Source organism: Rhinichthys klamathensis, unplaced genomic scaffold (assembly GCF_029890125.1).
Source record: "Rhinichthys klamathensis goyatoka isolate OS25496 unplaced genomic scaffold, OSU_Roscu_1.1 h1tg000430l_1, whole genome shotgun sequence".
In the NCBI taxonomy this organism is placed as follows: domain Eukaryota; kingdom Metazoa; phylum Chordata; class Actinopteri; order Cypriniformes; family Leuciscidae; genus Rhinichthys; species Rhinichthys klamathensis.
In genome coordinates, this window is record NW_026606926.1 from 359,986 (window position 1) to 378,746 (window position 18,761).

Consider the following 18,761-nt stretch of genomic DNA (forward strand, 5'->3'; position numbering starts at 1 on the left):
CTTCAGATGCTCCAATCACAAAGCCTGTGAAGTGACGACTCAGCACGGGCGATATGGACTCTCTATGGTGGACGGCACTGATCCTCAACAACTCGTCTTAATACCGGCGTGATTACTTGGACTTCCAAAAGATGGAAATGGACAAATACTCTAAATGTTCCGATTCCAATCTGACTTGTAATGCTGCCCGAATCATGCACTGTTCCTTCGTTGGTCAGAGGAGAACTGGCCCCCCGACTGAGTCTGGTTTCTCCCAAGGTTTTTTTCTCCATTCTGTCACCTGATGGAGTTTTGGTTCCTTGCCACTGTTGCCTTGGCTTTTGGCTTGCTTAGTTGGGGACATTTAATATTCAATAATATTATTGATCTGCCTTACTTAGGTGGACGTTGACGCAATTTTCTTTTAGAAACAAACTTTGTTATATTGTTTTTGATATTGTTTTCATGTTATCACTGTGAAGCGCTTTGATACAATCTGTATTGTAAAAAGCACTATATAAATAAAGGTGAATTGAATTGAATTGTGTGTGTGTGTGTGTGTGTGTGTGTGTGTGACTCTGTTGTTACTCTGTCATAGTAATTGACCATAATAAATTGAACTTGAACATTCTATTTGTGTAAGCACGGTTGTTACTGTCAGTCTATAGTATTGGCCATAATACAATTTTAATAAATTTTAATTCATTGTTGTTACAACTAACCCAGAGTCTTGTTGTTACAACTAACCCAGATTCATGTAGCCATGAATAGCTCACCTTACAGCTAACAGGCAAAAAAATTAGCACTAACAACTGCATGGAAAATATCTACACAGACACACAATAAACATAAAAAAAGTTTGATGAGTTTAACTACAAAGCAGAAATTCCCATAACAAAAACAAAAAAAGTAAAAAAAGTTACTTTCTTACCTCAAAATTGTTTTTTCCACTTTAACATGTGCTGTGTCTGCCACAGGGCTCTACTTTATCACATGTGGAATAAGAACTAAACTAAGCCTGTGTGAAGTGAATCAGGTGATTTGTAACTAGTTCCTGATTGGACAGATGGAATTGTTACAACTGACCCCTGTTACAACCACCTTACAGTAAGTGATGGACTTCACAGCTTGTTTTATTTTATTTATCATCATATTATAAAGCAAACTGGAAAACACTGAGAGAGATTACTGAGAAATTACACACAAATGCAGAGGCAGCAACACATTAGTTTAACCAACAGAGGGCGTTATTGTAATAATCTGGCCATATGCTGAATTTATCTGTGGATGATATAACATTTCATATCATGAATATTTTACATAGCACAATATTTAATAGCCTACATAGCAGATTTATGTTGAATGAGCATAGATATTTGCTATTTGCTATATTACTACAGTAATGCATAATGACATAACCAGTTAAAGCTATATTATTATTATTGTTTAACTTATTTAGTTTTCTATCATTTTTTCATTTCAGATATATATTTAAATATGATAATATTTGAATTGGATATGTAAAAATTATTTTATTATGTAATTGTCAAGCGATTAAAAAAAGAAGTAGGCCTAATAAATTGCACAGTTTTGTGTAATTAATCGTGAACATTAAAAGGATCAGGATTAATAGGCTGAGCTCTAATGGAAGGGGTGAGGGATGAGCAGGCTAGAAGAGAGACCATTTTGTTAGATGGAGCTGCTTTCTCAAATAAAGATTTAGTCCAGTCGTGGACAAATTGTTTACAATGTAAAACTGTGAAAAAAATATCTTCTTACAATGTTGATGCATACCGAGTTCTTCTGCTTTTTGCCAATTTTATTGCCACATGTTCCACACAACAAGAAAGGACTTGAAATGGACAGTGAGATCAAACAATTTTGAATGTTAAAAGTCAAATTACAAATCCTCCCTGACCGAGCTTGACGATATCATGCCCTGTGTGATGCAGTAGATTTTTGCTAATGGTAATTCATGACACATCATTCTAGGGAGAAGAAAGTTCTCCTAATTAAGTCCTCATTAATGGAAACCCATATTTAGGTAAAAATGCTGTAGAATATTTGATGCACAGAGCTCTGTGATTCATTTACCATTGGCGTTTTTCTCTATACTGCTGTAGATTGGGCCTGCACTTGCTGAGCCTGACCATAGACTGTAGGAGCCTGACTTAGGCTGCTTTTCGTGTCAAAACTCTCTTTTCATCCTGACTATTACTGGAGGACTGATGGTGCACAAAAAACAGAAATCAGGGTTATTGTCTACATGCATTACACTTAAAAATAGATTTGACTTCAGACTTCTTCCTATGTCACAATATGCAAATATAAACAGTAGGTAAAAAATAAGTTAGCTTCAAAATGTGAATATATCTTCAAAGTAATTTAGCTGATCTTAGGCCCAGTATACCTGAACATTTGTGGAAACGGATATACAGTATTTAATTCAAATTGGCAGATTGGTGCCATCTGGCTGTAATACCATTTGCAACTATTATATTTTTATTATTCTGTATTTTTGATCAACATTTCATCCTCTGGCGAGAAATCAGAAACTTTTCATAAACTGTTACCACCTCTCACTCAAAAATGTTCTGCTTTATTCAACTTAATATGCAATATTTAAAACAGTAAGTTATGTTGTTATAGCCTATATCGCTCAGAAATATAGCCTACCAGTGCTGTCAATCAATTAACTAATTAAACACATTTTTTCTGTAGCCCAATTAATTGCGAGCAATCGCACCCAACAGTAAAACTTGTAATATATTTTTTATATTGTAAAACATCATATCACATTGAATCTCCAAATTAACGTAGAATCAACATAAAGACTGTATTTAAAATATTTGATTTATGGCATCTTTTTATTAAGAAGGATTATAATATAACAAACACTTTGACACGGTTGTATTATTTATTTATCTAGCCTATCTATAACTTAGCCTATTAGGCCTACATTGGTCCAAATCAGAAATGTATTAAAACACTACATGAGCAAATAAAAATATTTTTCTTAGATAATCTGATGTATAATAAAATAATAAAAATATATTGATATATGAAAAATATATATTCTGGTGAATCATAACATTTTAAAGATAATGCGTACATCACTGCACATCGCTCTCTCTCTCCAAGACAAATACTTGTGGTCAAACATTTGAAAGGACTGGATTGGCTGAGTGTGATCAGCTGAAGCGGTGCGTCAGTGCGCGAGCAGTGTGAGTGCGCTCGTGAAAGCAGCTACAACTCGCAGACTCGGCAGCAAACGCTCTTCAAACCAAACTAGATAGTCATAGACGGCTTTCCGAAGCTTACTGCACGAAGAAAACATAGCGATTAGTCTTTATTACAACCTCGCTTTGGTTCAGTTCATTTGCCTGGGGACGCTGGACATGGAGCTGGCTGGGTCTGTATAACAAACGGGGACAAAGCGGATCAGCTCGAGCCGAGATGAGCGCGACTATGAGCGGCTCTGGGTCAGCGCCCTGTCGCTTCGCACATTACTTCATCATATGCGGAATAGACAACGAAACTGGTCTAGAGCCCGATGCTTTGGCAGGTAAGACTGAGTTATTGTGTTTTATACACTGTAGGGTGATGGTAAACACACCACAGTCAGCAGGTAACGTTAGGCTATAATGAACACGAGCTGACGTGCACTGATTTCTTATGAGCCCTATTGAATCACATTATACTGATATTAGGACTTTAGGAATGTATACATCTAATATATTAATAAGCTTGGCTGGGAATAGCAGACTTAAATTTGACACGGGACCCTAAGAAATTATATAATTGAGACATATGCTACAAAATTTAGTAGCCTATGTGAATTGTTTTGGATTAATCTGTTTAACATGCTCCATGGTTTTCGCCTATATTTGGGTTAAAATTTCTCACAAAATTTGTTTAATTTCACACCACTCAAGTCACCATACCAAGATAGAAAAATGTGGCAGACATTTTTTTTATAAAAACGATCAAACTGTAGCATTAATTCCAATTTATTGAGACTACAAGATGGTTTCATATTGAATTTAACTCATCCTGTCAGACATGATTAACGGAGTCTTGAGAAAACAACCATATTTTTTACATATCACACATTTATTAGCCTTAATGTAGTAGCCATTTTGTTTTCCTGATATTGTTGGTGACTATAAATAAAAATACCTAAAATCCCAAACATTCTCTTTAAGGTTCGTGTGATGGAGTTGACTTGTGATGGTTGTCCGAGAAAATATGAGCACAACTACAAATATGAAATTAACATAGCCTGTGCTGTGACTAAAGGCCGTGGATCTATATCTTTATATATTGACATGTAGATGAAAATGATGGATCTTAGATAAATCAATTTAATATCCAATTACCTAAATTAAGTGAAATCAATTAGCCAATGTTCTCAATCGCCAAATGTTCTCTGAAACCAGCTGAATACGTAGATTGTTGGAGGAAGGATCAGATCCATTCATCCTCATATATTGATTTTCTGACTATTTCGATGTCCCGTGGCCTGATAACTGATTATATCTGTTGTTTTTGGCTTATTTGCCTTATAATAGCTACATCTTGTTGGATACTGAAGATATCACAGAGTATTGCAGTCTGTCCAAAGGGTCTGTCCAATGAACTTGCATTGAGCAACCAATGCTGGGCAGCTCACGTGTATCTGATATTAGCTTGTGCTTTTGGCACTGAGAGGTTTGTTTGTTTGTGTACTAATTGTCTCATATGCAATATGCACATTTCTTTTGTCAGTTAATTTGAAAGCACAAAAGCTATTGCCAAGAGCATAAGTGTAATTGTCAGAGCAAACCGGGCTTCTAAAAGCAACTACTTGTAATCCCAGTAGCCAGCCTGTCTACTCTAACCCTGTTTTTCAGTAATCTTTGTCTGACCTTGTTTTAACAGATGTGATGATGATTGCTCTACCTTTTTGAGGCCTGGTGCAGTTTAACAGACTGCTGGTGAACTGTGTGAAGAGCTAAGCTGCATGTGCGTGATGCTCTCGTGGATTAGATGTGTTTTCTTTTAACACTGAGCGTACAGAGCAGGCCGTGTGGGAGCACAGCAAACTGATGAACCTGCTGCTTAGAGCTTCTATTTGAGCTCTATACTTATAAAATACTATAAAATCTATAAATTAAGCATGTGCAATTGTCCTCGGAAATGCAAGTTGATGCAAGTTAAAACTCTATCCACAGAAAATAAATAATCATAATAAATTAAATTAGGCTAATGTCAGTTTTCAAAAATAATCGTTTTTAGAAATTCACATTAAAATTGTAAAATAAACCGATAAATATTTTCATGTTATAGTAGTTGATAATTGATTAATGGTCTTCTATTTAAATTTCTATACTATTTTGTGTAAATAAAAAATGACACTAAAAACTAATATATATATTTAAATGCTTCAATTAAGTAAACAATTAATGATCTAATGTACAGTATGCAAATATATATATATATACACTCACCTAAAGGATTATTTCGAGGGCTTGGAACCAGAGGGGCGTAAGTGGCATTTTGGGCGAAAATGAGTTCTATATATCAAATTAAAGGTCTTGATGAGCTCTATCTAGTTGTGCCAAAAAGACCTATCTGAGATCAAACTGTATTGAATAAAGCAACAAAACAATACAGACCTAACACAAAAGTGTGAGTAATGTTTGGAGCCAGAAGGGCGTAAGTCCACTTACGCCCTTCTGGCTCTGAAAAATACATGTAGGACCCATATTTTTGTTCAGAGCCAGAAGGGCGTAAGTGTAGTTGGTGCCCTAAAACTGCATTCAAAATGGCTGACACAACTGCAGACATGGAACTGTCTGAGGCAGAAACGATTTTGATGAATATTATGAAACAAACTGATGAATCCTACACTCACCTAAAGGATTATTAGGAACACCTGTTCAATTTCTCATTAATGCAATTATCTAATCAACCAATTACATGGCAGTTGCTTCAATGCATTTAGGGGTGTGGTCCTGGTCAAGACAATCTCCTGAACTCCAAACTGAATGTCAGAATGGGAAAGAAAGGTGATTTAAGCAATTTTGAGCGTGGCATGGTTGTTGGTGCCAGACGGGCCGGTCTGAGTATTTCACAATCTGCTCAGTAACTGGGATTTTCACGCACAACCATTTCTAGGGTTTACAAAGAATGGTGTGAAAAGGGAAAAAGCATCCAGTATGCGGCAGTCCTGTGGGCGAAAATGCCTTGTTGATGCTAGAGGTCAGAGGAGAATGGGCCGACTGATTCAAGCTGATAGAAGAGCAACTTTGACTGAAATAACCACTTGTTACAACCGAGGTATGCAGCAAAGCATTTGTGAAGCCACAACACGCACAACCTTGAGGCGGATGGGCTAGCAGAAGACCCCACCGGGTACCACTCATCTCCACTACAAATAGGAAAAAGAGGCTACAATTTGCAAGATCTCACCAAAATTGGACAGTTGAAGACTGGAAAAATGTTGCCTGGTCTGATGAGTCTCGATTTCTGTTGAGACATTCAGATTGTAGAGTCAGAATTTGGCGTAAACAGAATGAGAACATGGATCCATCATGCCTTGTTACCACTGTGCAGGCTGGTGGTGGTGGTGTAATGGTGTGGGGGATGTTTTCTTGGCACACTTTAGGCCCCTTAGTGCCAATTGGGCATCGTTTAAATGTCACGGCCTACCTGAGCATTGTTTCTGACCATGTCCATCCCTTTATGGCCACCATGTACCCATCCTCTGATGGCTACTTCCAGCAGGATAATGCACCATGTCACAAAGCTCGAATCATTTCAAATTAGTTTCTTGAACATGACAATGAGTTCACTGTACTAAAATGGCCCCCACAGTCACCAGATCTCCAATAGAGCATCTTTGGGATGTGGTGAAACGGGAGCTTCGTGCCCTGGATGTGCATCCCACAAATCTCCATCAACTGCAAGATGCTATCCTATCAATATGGACCAACATTTCTAAAGAATGCTTTCAGCACCATGTTGAATCAATGCCACGTAGAATTAAGGCAGTTCTGAAGGCGAAAGGGGGTCAAATACAGTATTAGGATGGTGTTCCTAATAATCCTTTAGGTGAGTGTATATTGAAGAAGTTGAAGATGAGTCAGAGTTGTTTGAATGCATTTTCTCACAAGAGTGATGACAGTAAGACATAATCATGCCTTGAGAGCCTTACCTTGTTAGCCTAGCCTAGCATGGCTAACGTTAATCCCATTGGTTTGGTCTGATCTGGCTAACTGTGCCTGTGTTCTGACAGAGAATATTCTTTTGAACTTTCTCATAATCTACTTTACCCTAGCCTTGAACTAATAGATTCAGGGCACTCATGTAGGATATTATATTAATAAATATTAATGTGTTAATCATTAAAGGACACAGCCACATGAGGTGAGGAAGAGAGATCAACTTGAGGGACACATGGAGACAGATGGAGGAAGTGAGTTCTGACTTGCATAGAAAATCAGTTAGAACATTACCTTATCTAATCCTTACCCCGAATTATTAGTATCAGGGCATTCATGTAGGATATTAATACATTTTAATTATATAATTTAGGGACACAGCATGAGATGAGGGAGAGAGATGAGGGACACATGTAGACAGCAGAAGATGGGGAAAGAGAGACAGGCAGGGACACAGATCATGCAATTGATGAGGGACACATGGAGACAGAAGAAGATCGAGGGACTGAGACAGTAGACATTGAGCCTGTTTAGGAGGGAGGAAGAGGATGCCAACACACCACAAAAAGGAAGAAAAAGACAGAGAGATGTTGAAAATTGGAAAAGAAACCAACGTAAAAGGTTAAGAAATTCTGGCCAAGGCTACATTAATTCACATGGCATTCATGTTCCAGGAAGGAAGGTGAGGGAAAAGAACTAAAAAGCAAAAAGAACACGAGAGAACTGTCAATTGAATAGAGTATTGAAAAAAAAAGAATTGTAATGAAATCAATTGAACAACTCATGAATTGCCAATCAGAAGTGTGTTTAGCAAGTTCAGTGACTTTAATTACAGTCTGTAGTGTTCAGCAGATGCCCAGAATGGAAAGGTGAAAAAAAATATATAAAAAAATAATAATGAATGAGTTAAATGAAAAATAATTACTTGTTCAAGTGTGATTCAAGTGTTAATTATTCAATCAATTCCCCTTTTGATCAATTATTTTCTGCATTGTTTAGCAGATACGCCCAATATGTCCATAGAAGACTTGGAAATGTTTGGTGCCAAAAAGGCGTATCTGACGTTTTTGACATATTTTTTTATTTTAAAATGTTTTAGAACATGTTCATTGTGTTAATATGCCATACATTTTTTACTTAAATACTCATTCATGTAAGTATGCCTGTGGTTGCAATGTTTGTGGTTTAAGGTTAATGATACAGGTGATTGAAGTGTGGTCAAAATTTTGTTTTGTCTCTCCTGTAAAGTTGGTCAAAAGCCACTTACGCCCCTCTGGCTCCAAGCCCTCGATTAGGAACACCATACTAATACTGTGTTTGACCCCCTTTCGCCTTCAGAACTGCCTTAATTCTACGTGGCATTGATTCAACAAGGTGCTGAAAGCATTCTTTAGAAATGTTGGCCCATATTGATAGGATAGCATCTTGCAGTAGATGGAGATTTGTGGGATGCACATCCAGGGCACGAAGCTCCCGTTCCTCCACATCCCAAAGATGCTCTATTGGGTTGAGATCTGGTGACTGTGGGGGCCATTTTAGTACAGTGAACTCATTGTCATGTTCAAGAAACCAATTTGAAATGATTCGAGCTTTGTGACATGGTGCATTATCCTGCTGGAAGTAGCCATCAGAGGATGGGTACATGGTGGCCATAAAGAGATGGACATGGTCAGAAACAATGCTCAGGTAGGCCGTGGGATTTAAACGATGCCCAATTGGCACTAAGAGGCCTAAAGTGTGCCAAGAAAACATCCCCCACACCATTACACCACCACCACCAGCCTGCACAGTGGTAACAAGGCATGATGGATCCATGTTCTCATTCTGTTTACACCAAATTCTGACTCTACCATCTGAATGTCTCAACAGAAATCGAGACTCATCAGACCAGGCAACATTTTTTCAGTCTTCAACTGTCCAATTTTGGTGAGCTCTTGCAAACTGTAGCCTCTTTTTCCTATTTGTAGTGGAGATGAGTGGTACCCGGTGGGGTCTTCTGCTGTTGTAGCCCATCCGCCTCAAGGTTGTGCGTGTTGTGGCTTCACAAATGCTTTGCTGCATACCTCGGTTGTAACGAGTGGTTATTTCAGTCAAAGTTGCTCTTCTATTAGCTTGAATCAGTCGGCCCATTCTCCTCTGACCTCTAGCATCAACAAGGCATTTTCGCCCACAGGACTGGCGCTTACTGGATGTTTTTCCCTTTTCACACCATTCTTTGTAAACCCTAGAAATGGTTGTGCGTGAAAATCCCAGTAACTGAGCAGATTGTGAAATACGCAGACCGACCCGTCTGGCACTAACAACCATGCCACGCTCAAAATTGCTTAAATCACCTTTCTTTCCCATTCTGACATTCAGTTTGGAGTTCAGGAGATCGTCTTGACCAGGACCACACCCCTAAATGCATTGAAGCAACTGCCATGTGATTGGTTGATTAGATAATTGAGAATTAGAGAAATTGAACTGGTGTTCCTAATAATCCTTTAGGTGAGTGTGTGTGTGTATATATATATATATATATATATATATATATATATATATATATATATATATATATATATATATATATATATATATATATATATATATATATATATATATATATATATATATATTCCAAAATGTAATGCTTTAAATGACGGCATAGGTACATTTAAAAAGAGGAAAGTATGTGCAATTAAAGATCCAAAATCAATCATTACCAATAATAAATCACTTTAAAAAAATCACATGATGGTGGAACTTAGTTATTTTAGTATACTATTATTTATTAACATTTTGAATTAGCTTTTTTTTTATATTTTTAATTTTAAGTAATTTTGTTAGGTGCTTTAGTCTTTATATTTTAGCTATATTTTTATTTAAGTTTTGGTTTGAGTAATTGTAGGCCTATACTTCAACTTAAACGAAAATTGCCTTGGGAACTAACTGTTTTACTTTTTCATCTAATACTTATATATTTTATTATATTTCAGTTTTATTTCAATTGACAAAAATGTATTTTATCATTTTAATAGTTTTAATTTCAGTTAACAACACTGAATTGAGATCTTTCTAGAGACTTGGGCCTTGGCAATGCCTTGGACATCAACCTCAGCCCCTTATCATAGCAGCACCACAATCTAAAAATCTGGTTTGTAATGTTTGTACAGAGAGAAAAGCCTTTCCCCCGTTAAACAGATTTGACTGTCCACTGTGAGATTGGTCTTGTTCCCCAGATAAAGTTCATCATGATTAAACAGTTTGAACTTGATTAATTTTGTCCAGTGTCATGAGGGCTTGGATTTTATCAGCTCAGATAAGCCTCGCACTGTGAATAGCATTGTGAGACGCTTCATTTGAGAGATCCATGTACAGCATAACCTTTGTTGAAGATGATCCTACTGTTCTTGTTTGATCAATATCGAGTGTTTTGAAAAGCCCCCTCGCCCCACCCTATTGCACCTGTATTCTCTGGTGGCCTAGTTTCTGAAGGTTAGCTTTGGTTGCACCTCCTGTGAGAAGACGCTCATTTGTAATTTAAACCACTTGAAGATGGAAAGAGTGAGAGATGGTTTTCCTGATATATTTTTGGCCCTGCTTCCTCAGTTCTATTGTTCCAAATGCACATTTCCTGCTGGGTACCTCAGCGTGTTTCTGCATGACTTAATGTGCGGCCGTCCAATCCCAGAGGGGCCCTGCACTCATATGACCCATCTCCCCCCCCCTTCCCTGGGGTTTTCAGCATAATAAACACTGCTGGTCGCCCTTTCACTGGTCTGTCCCTGTACAATCTGCCTCTTGTTATGGAGGATTTTTTTTTAACTGTTTTTACTGTCAAGGTTAATTGAAGTGATCATTCATTACATGATAAACACACTGTGGCCCCCTCCTCGATTGATGTCATTTTGAGTTGTTGTGCCTCTTTTCATTGATGGCAGAGGCTTGTTGATTGGACTGTTGTCCTCGGCTCTGATTACTGCAGTTGACGTTTTTCGAGCTTGCCACCCTCTGCAAGGCCAAAGTATAATAGACTGTTTCCACATTGTAAAATTAAATAAAGCTGATGTAACTTTTTATCTTGCAAAGTGTAATTGTAACTATCACAACAATGGAACTTTGTTTCTTGTAACTGCAACTTATCTTGGAAGGTAATTTTGATTCTTGTAATTGTGAATATCAAGTAATTGCAATATATATCACAGTGCGACTTTATTTTTCAAAGTTTTGGGCTTCATCTTGCAATGTGACTTTCTCATAATTGCAACCTTTTATCTCATGATGCAGTTTCAAATCTCACAATGTCTTATCGTAAACTTTCTCTAAATTACTTCCATAACAAAGTGATTTTGGGGATGTTTTTTCTCATTAGTCAGTCTCATTAGCCCCCTCTTTCAACTTTGTGTTAGTAGTTTCTTAGAGGGCCTGTCAAACACTCATATTCTAGGCCTTAGGGTGTTGTATATGTCCTCTCATGGGTGTCGGAAGCAAAAAAAATGTGGGTGGGTCATCCTCCAGATTTTTTACTGGAGTAGATTAGGGGTGTTCCCGAAGCCAAATACCTTATCTAAAATATCTACGCAATAATGAGTGAAGTGAATGAGTGAGAATAAAAATGAAACGAGCGCAAATCCGACAATGCGTGCATCTCTCAGAAACCACAGCTTGGCAAGAGTAATATCAACTCAAATTGGATATTGTATATTATTGTATGTATATTTAAATTATTTAAGCTTTGTTCAATATACAGGCTACTCGAATGAATTGAATAAGCACAGCACGATCACAAATCAAACAGCGCGTTAATTCCCGTATCTGCGCGTCTCCGTCTCAGCAACCAGTTCTAATAGCCTATAATCAACTAAGATTCATATACATTAATTACTACATGATGTGTCTATTTAAATGTTTTAAATGTCATGATGTCCCATAGGAATCTGAGACTCGCGCTTAGGACATGACAGTTCTCCGTTACGGAAGACTGCTTTAAAACTTCCAGAGACCTCAAACAGAAAGCACAAAGCCTTTCTTTAAAGTGAATTTCGTTTTGTATTAATTGTATCTTAATTTTAATCAATGTTTCATCAACCAATTGCCTGGATTTAATAAATTAGTAAATATAGCAGGTAATAATCACGGCACGGAGGCGCCGGCGCATGAACTGGAGCTCGTCTCATAAATGAACCGAAACTCAGCGTAGCCTATAAGTGTAAGGTAGCCTACTTGGCTCACAGACCTGAAAAAAAATATATATATAGAAAGCTTTTAAACAGAACAATTCAAAATGAAAGGAAACAGACTGCCCTCTGCTTATGTAATGCGTATGAAATGTGCATTTCTCTCTGTCGCGTTCACTACGGCAAAGCTACTCTTTGCAGCCGACACACACAAAAACACTTGTTTATTAATAAACAATTAAAATGTCTCCTTGCTATATTTGACATATTCAAAATCATTACTTTTGCCGGTTCTTTGTGACAGCTTTTAGGTGCTTTATTGGCAGCGCCACCCTTACATGTTACATGAACGTGTCACGCCGCGTCACCACACCCCCAAAAGCATCGAGGTTTGTATCGAATTGGCTTTATGCACAGCTGCACTACTTCCTGAACTTCAGCCAGCTCCTTTGTTTCCTGTCTGCCATTATTGGACAAACTGATTAATCCAGGTGTGCCTGGCCTCAGTAACAATAATCAGGCACACCTGGATTAATCAGTTTGTCCAATAATGGCAGACAGGAAACAAAGGAGCTGGCTGAAGTTCAGGAAGTAGTGAAGCTGTGCATAAAGCCTATTGTGCGTCAAAAATCGTGATACGAACCGAATCGTGGGTTTGGTGTATCGTTACACAGCCCTATCAAATATAGTAGGCTAACGCATTTTTTGGCGGTAACGGCGTTATTAAGATGGGAATAGTAATCAATTAGATCACTGCAAGTGACTGAAAAGTGAGCAGACATATGCGCTGAATTAGAGACAGTAAAGGTGAGTGGGTCCAATATCATTGGTCTTACAAAGTGGGTGGGTCTTGTCCCACCCATATACAATGGTTCCGACACCCATGTGTCCTCTGAGTAGGATAAAAATAAAGACTATAAATAGGCCTCTTGTGTTCGACTCTACGAGAAGAGGATTGCTACATGTCAGAAAGAAATTGCTTTCCAAGCAGTCCCTTGTTATTTGTTGTGTCATGATTGTGAACAGTAATGGAGAATGAAGACATGAAACACAAAATTTGAATAGTCATTCATGCACACATAGTAGTTATGCTCTGGTGGTCTGCGCTTTCTGTATGATTTCAGTTCCCTACAAAATGTCCCGCACCCACAAGCCTTTATCTCATCTCGTGTCTTACTGATGTGCCTGCCATGCATCAATTAAATGAATTTTCCTGCTTTGGCAGAGGAAGAGATTTTAATCTTTGATTCTCTAGTCTGTCTCCATCGTTCACACCTCTACCGAAAGAGGGGATTAGTCTCTTGAATTACCTTCATTTACTGAGGATTTGACACCTTGAATGGTCATTAACTGTGACTCGACAATGTCTGGTCCCCTTCAGGTACCTGTTGATTTAGTGGTGATGTTTGATTCACTGTATTATCTCCATTTAACTTTTGTAGTGGTCCCTAAGAAGCTTGTAACAAGTATTTGGGCAAACAAGATGCTGCCGAGGGCTGTATTTTATTCAGCCAGGAGTGTGTCTGCCATTAGTGGTTTGTTGTCTAGGCAGTGATGTGAGTCACACAAAAACTAAATGCATGTATTCAGAGCAAAGCAAAATTCTTACTTGTACTTCTGACGTCCCCCTTGATGCTCTGCAGGTCAATTTGATTCTGTGTCGTGTCTTGTAAAGAATCTCGAAAGAGGAAAAAAGTACACATCCGAAAGATCTCCAACAGGTGCAGGATCAAAACTAAAGTTACATAAAAATAAATGAGGAAAATCTGCACACTGTTTAACTCTTGCCTTTATTTACAAAATAAAACGGCAACGTAAAAAAAACCCATCTTTGTCCTCCTGAGGATTTTTTGTGTAAACAAATTAAAAATAAAACGCTAAAAAATATAATATTAAAATTCTGGCAAATTAGAAAAGCCGATAATGACTTGCATGTTGAACTTGTGACTAATATCCATTAAATGCTGATATTAAAATTTGTCTAAATAAAGATCAAACACTAGAAATTTCTAGAAATGTTTCTAGAAATGAACATGCATCAAAACATCATGTACGGGATGAAAAAACGGATATTCATTGTGAGATTTGCTAAATATCACATTTAGTAATTGAATTTAATTATTTATTTAGTTGTTATTGTTATAAAGATCCTGTAGATCATAGCAAAGTTGTAAAAATTGTCTATAAAAATTAAATATTCATTATTATTGACCAATAGGCTGATAACTGATTGCTATATTGTGTATCTCTATTCTAAATGGTGCATTTTTACAGCTCTCTTTTTGTTGTCCATCACATGGACACTGTTTTCACTTCATAGTGGTACTTCAAACATACCTGCTGAAGCAGCTTCTAATACTTCACTAACAAATATTGGGCGTCAAATGGCGCATTGTTACATTGTGCATGACGTGTCTCCGCTCATTGTTTCTTAATGACACTGGCCAGCTCGTATTGTGACTAGAGGCAGAGACACAAGGCAGTAGTGAACGGCCATAAAGAGGACTGGTTCCTGGACCATCTGTTTGTGAGCACCAGCGTGGACATGGGGACAATGGCTATGCTAATGTCGTAACACCTTCCCGGCTTCCCATTGACTTTTCCCTCCAATCGGCCTGAATTGGGGGGAAAACAGGTCAAACGCCAATGCTGTGTAGCTGAGCCATTCCTCTTCAGTTCCTGTTTCCATGCTTTGTCCACCCCAGGGTATTTTAACTTAACATTGAATCATTTTCACTTTTTCAGTGTCTAATGTTTTATCTACAACTTTTAATCCTGCATTCTTTTGAAAATTGAAACAAAGGTACAGCAGTTCAAAGTCGTGTTTTTACACTCCCCAGTACTTTCTAGACTGTGTTTATGAAGATCAGAGATGGTGGGAGGGGATCTGTAAGCCTGTTAGCATAATCTACTCAGAGACTCTGTACATCTGTAATCTGCCCTCCTCTTAATTTCAAGTGAGGTTCAATGCTGCACAGTACTGTATTGAAAACATGAGATGGGACTCACATTTTCACTGCATGTACCATAGCTGTAATTCTACATGCCATTAACTTTCTTTATATTTATGTCATTAACTTTTACTATACTTATACTGTGAATATGTAAAAATGTAAATAACTTTTGAGACGTTACGTTTTTCTAAAGTACATTTTTTGATGCATGGACCAACAGTTTAAAGAGGGTAATTTCTGTTCCAGCAATACCCATGTTCACAAAGCATGATAAAGAAATTATTTACTAAATATGGCGTAGAATAACCCCCAACTATGAGCCAGAACCCATCACTCAACATCAGTGCCTGATCTCACTGATGAGATTGTGTCTAAATGGAAGCAAATCCCTGAAAGCTGTTATGGCAGCAAAAGGAGGGATTAATATTTTTTGCTATGCTTTCGACATATGAAATGTTCAGCAAGACACGAACATCAGTGAGGTCAGGCACTAATGTTGGATAATGGCCTGCTGTCAGTTCAATAGGGGTTTAAGTCTAAGCAGGTTTGTGCAGGCTAGTCTTCTACTCCAGATTTGGTAAAAGACACTCAGTGTTGGAAAATCTGTAAGAACAAGTCTGTATTAAGAGCTTGGGTCCCACTTTATATTGGATGTCTTTAACCACTATGTACATGCCTCAAATTAATGTACGTATTGTGAGCGAATTTGGACAATGAGTGCGCCTGGAAGGGCTGCCGCTTTTGCATGTGCTTGCCGTTTTCAATAATCATTTGAAACTTGGCAAACTGGCAGCTCCAGTAGTAATGAAAAGATTTATCTTAAACTCTGTTATGGAAACTAGCATGTATAAACCTTAATTAAACAATATAATAATCAATAAAGGAATTTATATCTGTATGATATTACGCTGTACCCACAATGGACCAGTGGTTTGGAAAATGAATGGATCATTCAGCTGCGTGCACCATCTTCTGGCAAGACGCTGGTCTTCATTCAGCGCGACCATCACAGTGCATTATGGGTATTCTCTAACTGTTGAGTGTACATCAATTGTATACTTGTAATTGCGGTGCATTATGGGATAGAATGAGTGCACTCAATATACACTGGTTTCAGACACCATCACAAATGGTTGTTAAATAGTGCCCTATTTAAGGGTATAGGGGACGATTTCGGACACAGCCCTGGTGTGCATCCAGGAACAGGGTTGGGAAACACTGTGTTAAAGTGTCAACATTGTAATTATAAATGTAACTACAAAAATACGTTTTTTTTTAAAAAAAGAAGAAAAAATGCATGTCCACAAGTATCAAATTGAATTATATATATAAAAAATGTAAATAACCCATTACATATATACAATTATTATTCATGTATTATGAGATGGTTATGTCAGTCAAGTTTGAAATGCATCTAGGGAGTAAGTGTGTCTGCTTTGAGTGAATATCTCTCATAATTATCATCGCTCTAGACGAGAGCCATTTAATGCTGTCGGAAGCTGGCGGCTGCCAAATGGGCAATATTGGTCATAACTTGCCGAGTTATGTCACGAGCACATAAATCCAGTTGCATAATACCTTTACCACTCTGCATGGTGCTCATGTAATAGATTACAACTGAGATAAGGCCATTCATAAGGCCACTTCATCATATACATGTATGTCTTTTTGTCTCTGGTCTGCAGAGCAAAATGGATAGCACATAAATTAAATTGTTGAAAGTGAAAGCTTTTTATTATATAAATATTTGACTTTAATGACAGTCAAAAAGTAGATTATTGCAGCTCTGGATATGTAATATCTGTACTGGTTGCTTTGAGCTCCACGACAACAAAAGTACGGTTGCAAAGTAGATGTTCCGGTATGCTTGTCTTGTCTATGGTCTCAAATGTGTCAAAAGGGTTGCGCCATTGGATCTGCTGAGAATTCTCTATGTCTGTGTATGTGTGAGGCAGAATGAGACCATGAACTGGTCATGTTGACTTAGTTCATTGACCAAGTTCCAACTCATCGGTAACCTGTGTCCTCAGATAAGACTTATCAAACACCACGTGACTGTTTGTTTTCAGTAAGTGTGATTTATGTGCTTCTTTAACTCCGATTTCTATCCATACTGTTAAATATGAAGGCTCATTCGGTAGTTTATTTTTTGCATCCATTTCGAATTTTTATGGTAATTGTAACACTTTTGAATCTGTTTCGTCATCCCATACACTCTGCTTTAGAAGTTTTGTATACCACATTGTAAAGTTGTGTCCCAAATGATGCACTATACATGATTCACTTATACTATGCATGGTGTCGTGAATTAATTTTAAAGGTAAAAAGATTATTTTGTCGTTCAACATCAAAGTCTGATCGTCACACCCCCTTCACTACATAAAGCAGCGACATTTGGATGCATGGTGTCCAACATTACAAATTTTTTTTTCTATTAAGTGCGCCATACTGGTATTTAAACTGCACTTTTCTTTTTCAAATTTTCAGTGCGCGAACTATAGCCTATATGCTATACAAAACGGCAAAGAATAGTGCACAAGTACATGTATTGGGACGCACCTTAAGTATGTCGTAGCATTTTCATCTGTTATTCCCACTTCACAAAAACCAGACTGATACGACTTTTAATGTCTTTTTAAATTGAATTCAAACTTTTAACATGGATGTAAACACACCTAGGGTTTCATTCTCTGTAAACTTTGACCTGAATGCATGCAACAGGCTGATATGAGTTACACTAAAGTTATCTTGACAATCTTGTGTGAATTGTCATGCTCTGAAAAAGTCTGCCGTTTCGTTGTTTTAATCGATTGACCTGTTTCTTTGAGGTTAACCATGTTCCTTATGCTACAAGGCTCTTTTCTTAATAAAACACTGGGACCGTCTCATTAAATATCTTAAATAAAGATGAAAGACTTTTGCTACTTGCTCCATCCCTCTGTTGGCTTTCTAAGTAACTTGTATCAAGCAAATTAAAGTCATTTGTCATGTGAAATTTTAATACCAAACCATGTAAATGAAGGGTTTTCTTGCTTATCCTTGTGGTGCAGCAAGATAAAACGGAGGTTTTGACGGGCTGGGACTTGTTGTGGATTACAGCTTCAGCAGATGCGTCATGAGGCTGACAGTAGAGCTGTGCTGACTGTCTAAACCCTGCGAGAAGCAAAAAGACCCCAATGTTTCGTGCTCACAATGTGCCCAATCAGCACTTAACACACACACACACACACACACACACACACATACATAGCAAGAGCTCAGTTACGTAACGCTGTTGAGTATGGACAAAGGCTCTGCAGGAGACATTGTGTGCCGTCTCTTGCTCTTTCCCAGTCTTCCATCAGCGCTTTTAAAATGAATGGTGCTCGGAGCAATGCCAGTGATTTTTGGTCTTTGAAGCTCAATATCACAAATCCAATACTCTGTTTTACTGCTGCAAGGCTTTTGGATAAAAAGTTCTTATGATT

At 37.7% G+C, this 18,761-nt stretch overlaps 1 protein-coding gene across 5 annotated transcripts in view; it reads left to right on the plus strand.

Moving 5' to 3' along the window:
- The first annotated feature begins 3,185 nt into the window (after nt 1-3,185).
- Nucleotides 3,186-18,761, plus strand: part of dennd5b (DENN/MADD domain containing 5B) — a 41,220-nt gene continuing 25,644 nt past the window's right edge. For 4 of the 5 annotated variants that reach the window (XM_056235731.1, XM_056235732.1, XM_056235733.1 and 1 more), the window contains exon 1: nt 3,193-3,544. In XM_056235731.1, the coding sequence (XP_056091706.1) occupies nt 3,436-3,544 (109 nt within the window). In that variant the 5' untranslated portion in view covers nt 3,193-3,435. Of the gene's footprint in view, nt 3,545-18,761 lie in introns of all 5 variants that reach the window. The other variant, XM_056235736.1, reaches the window with a different exon arrangement.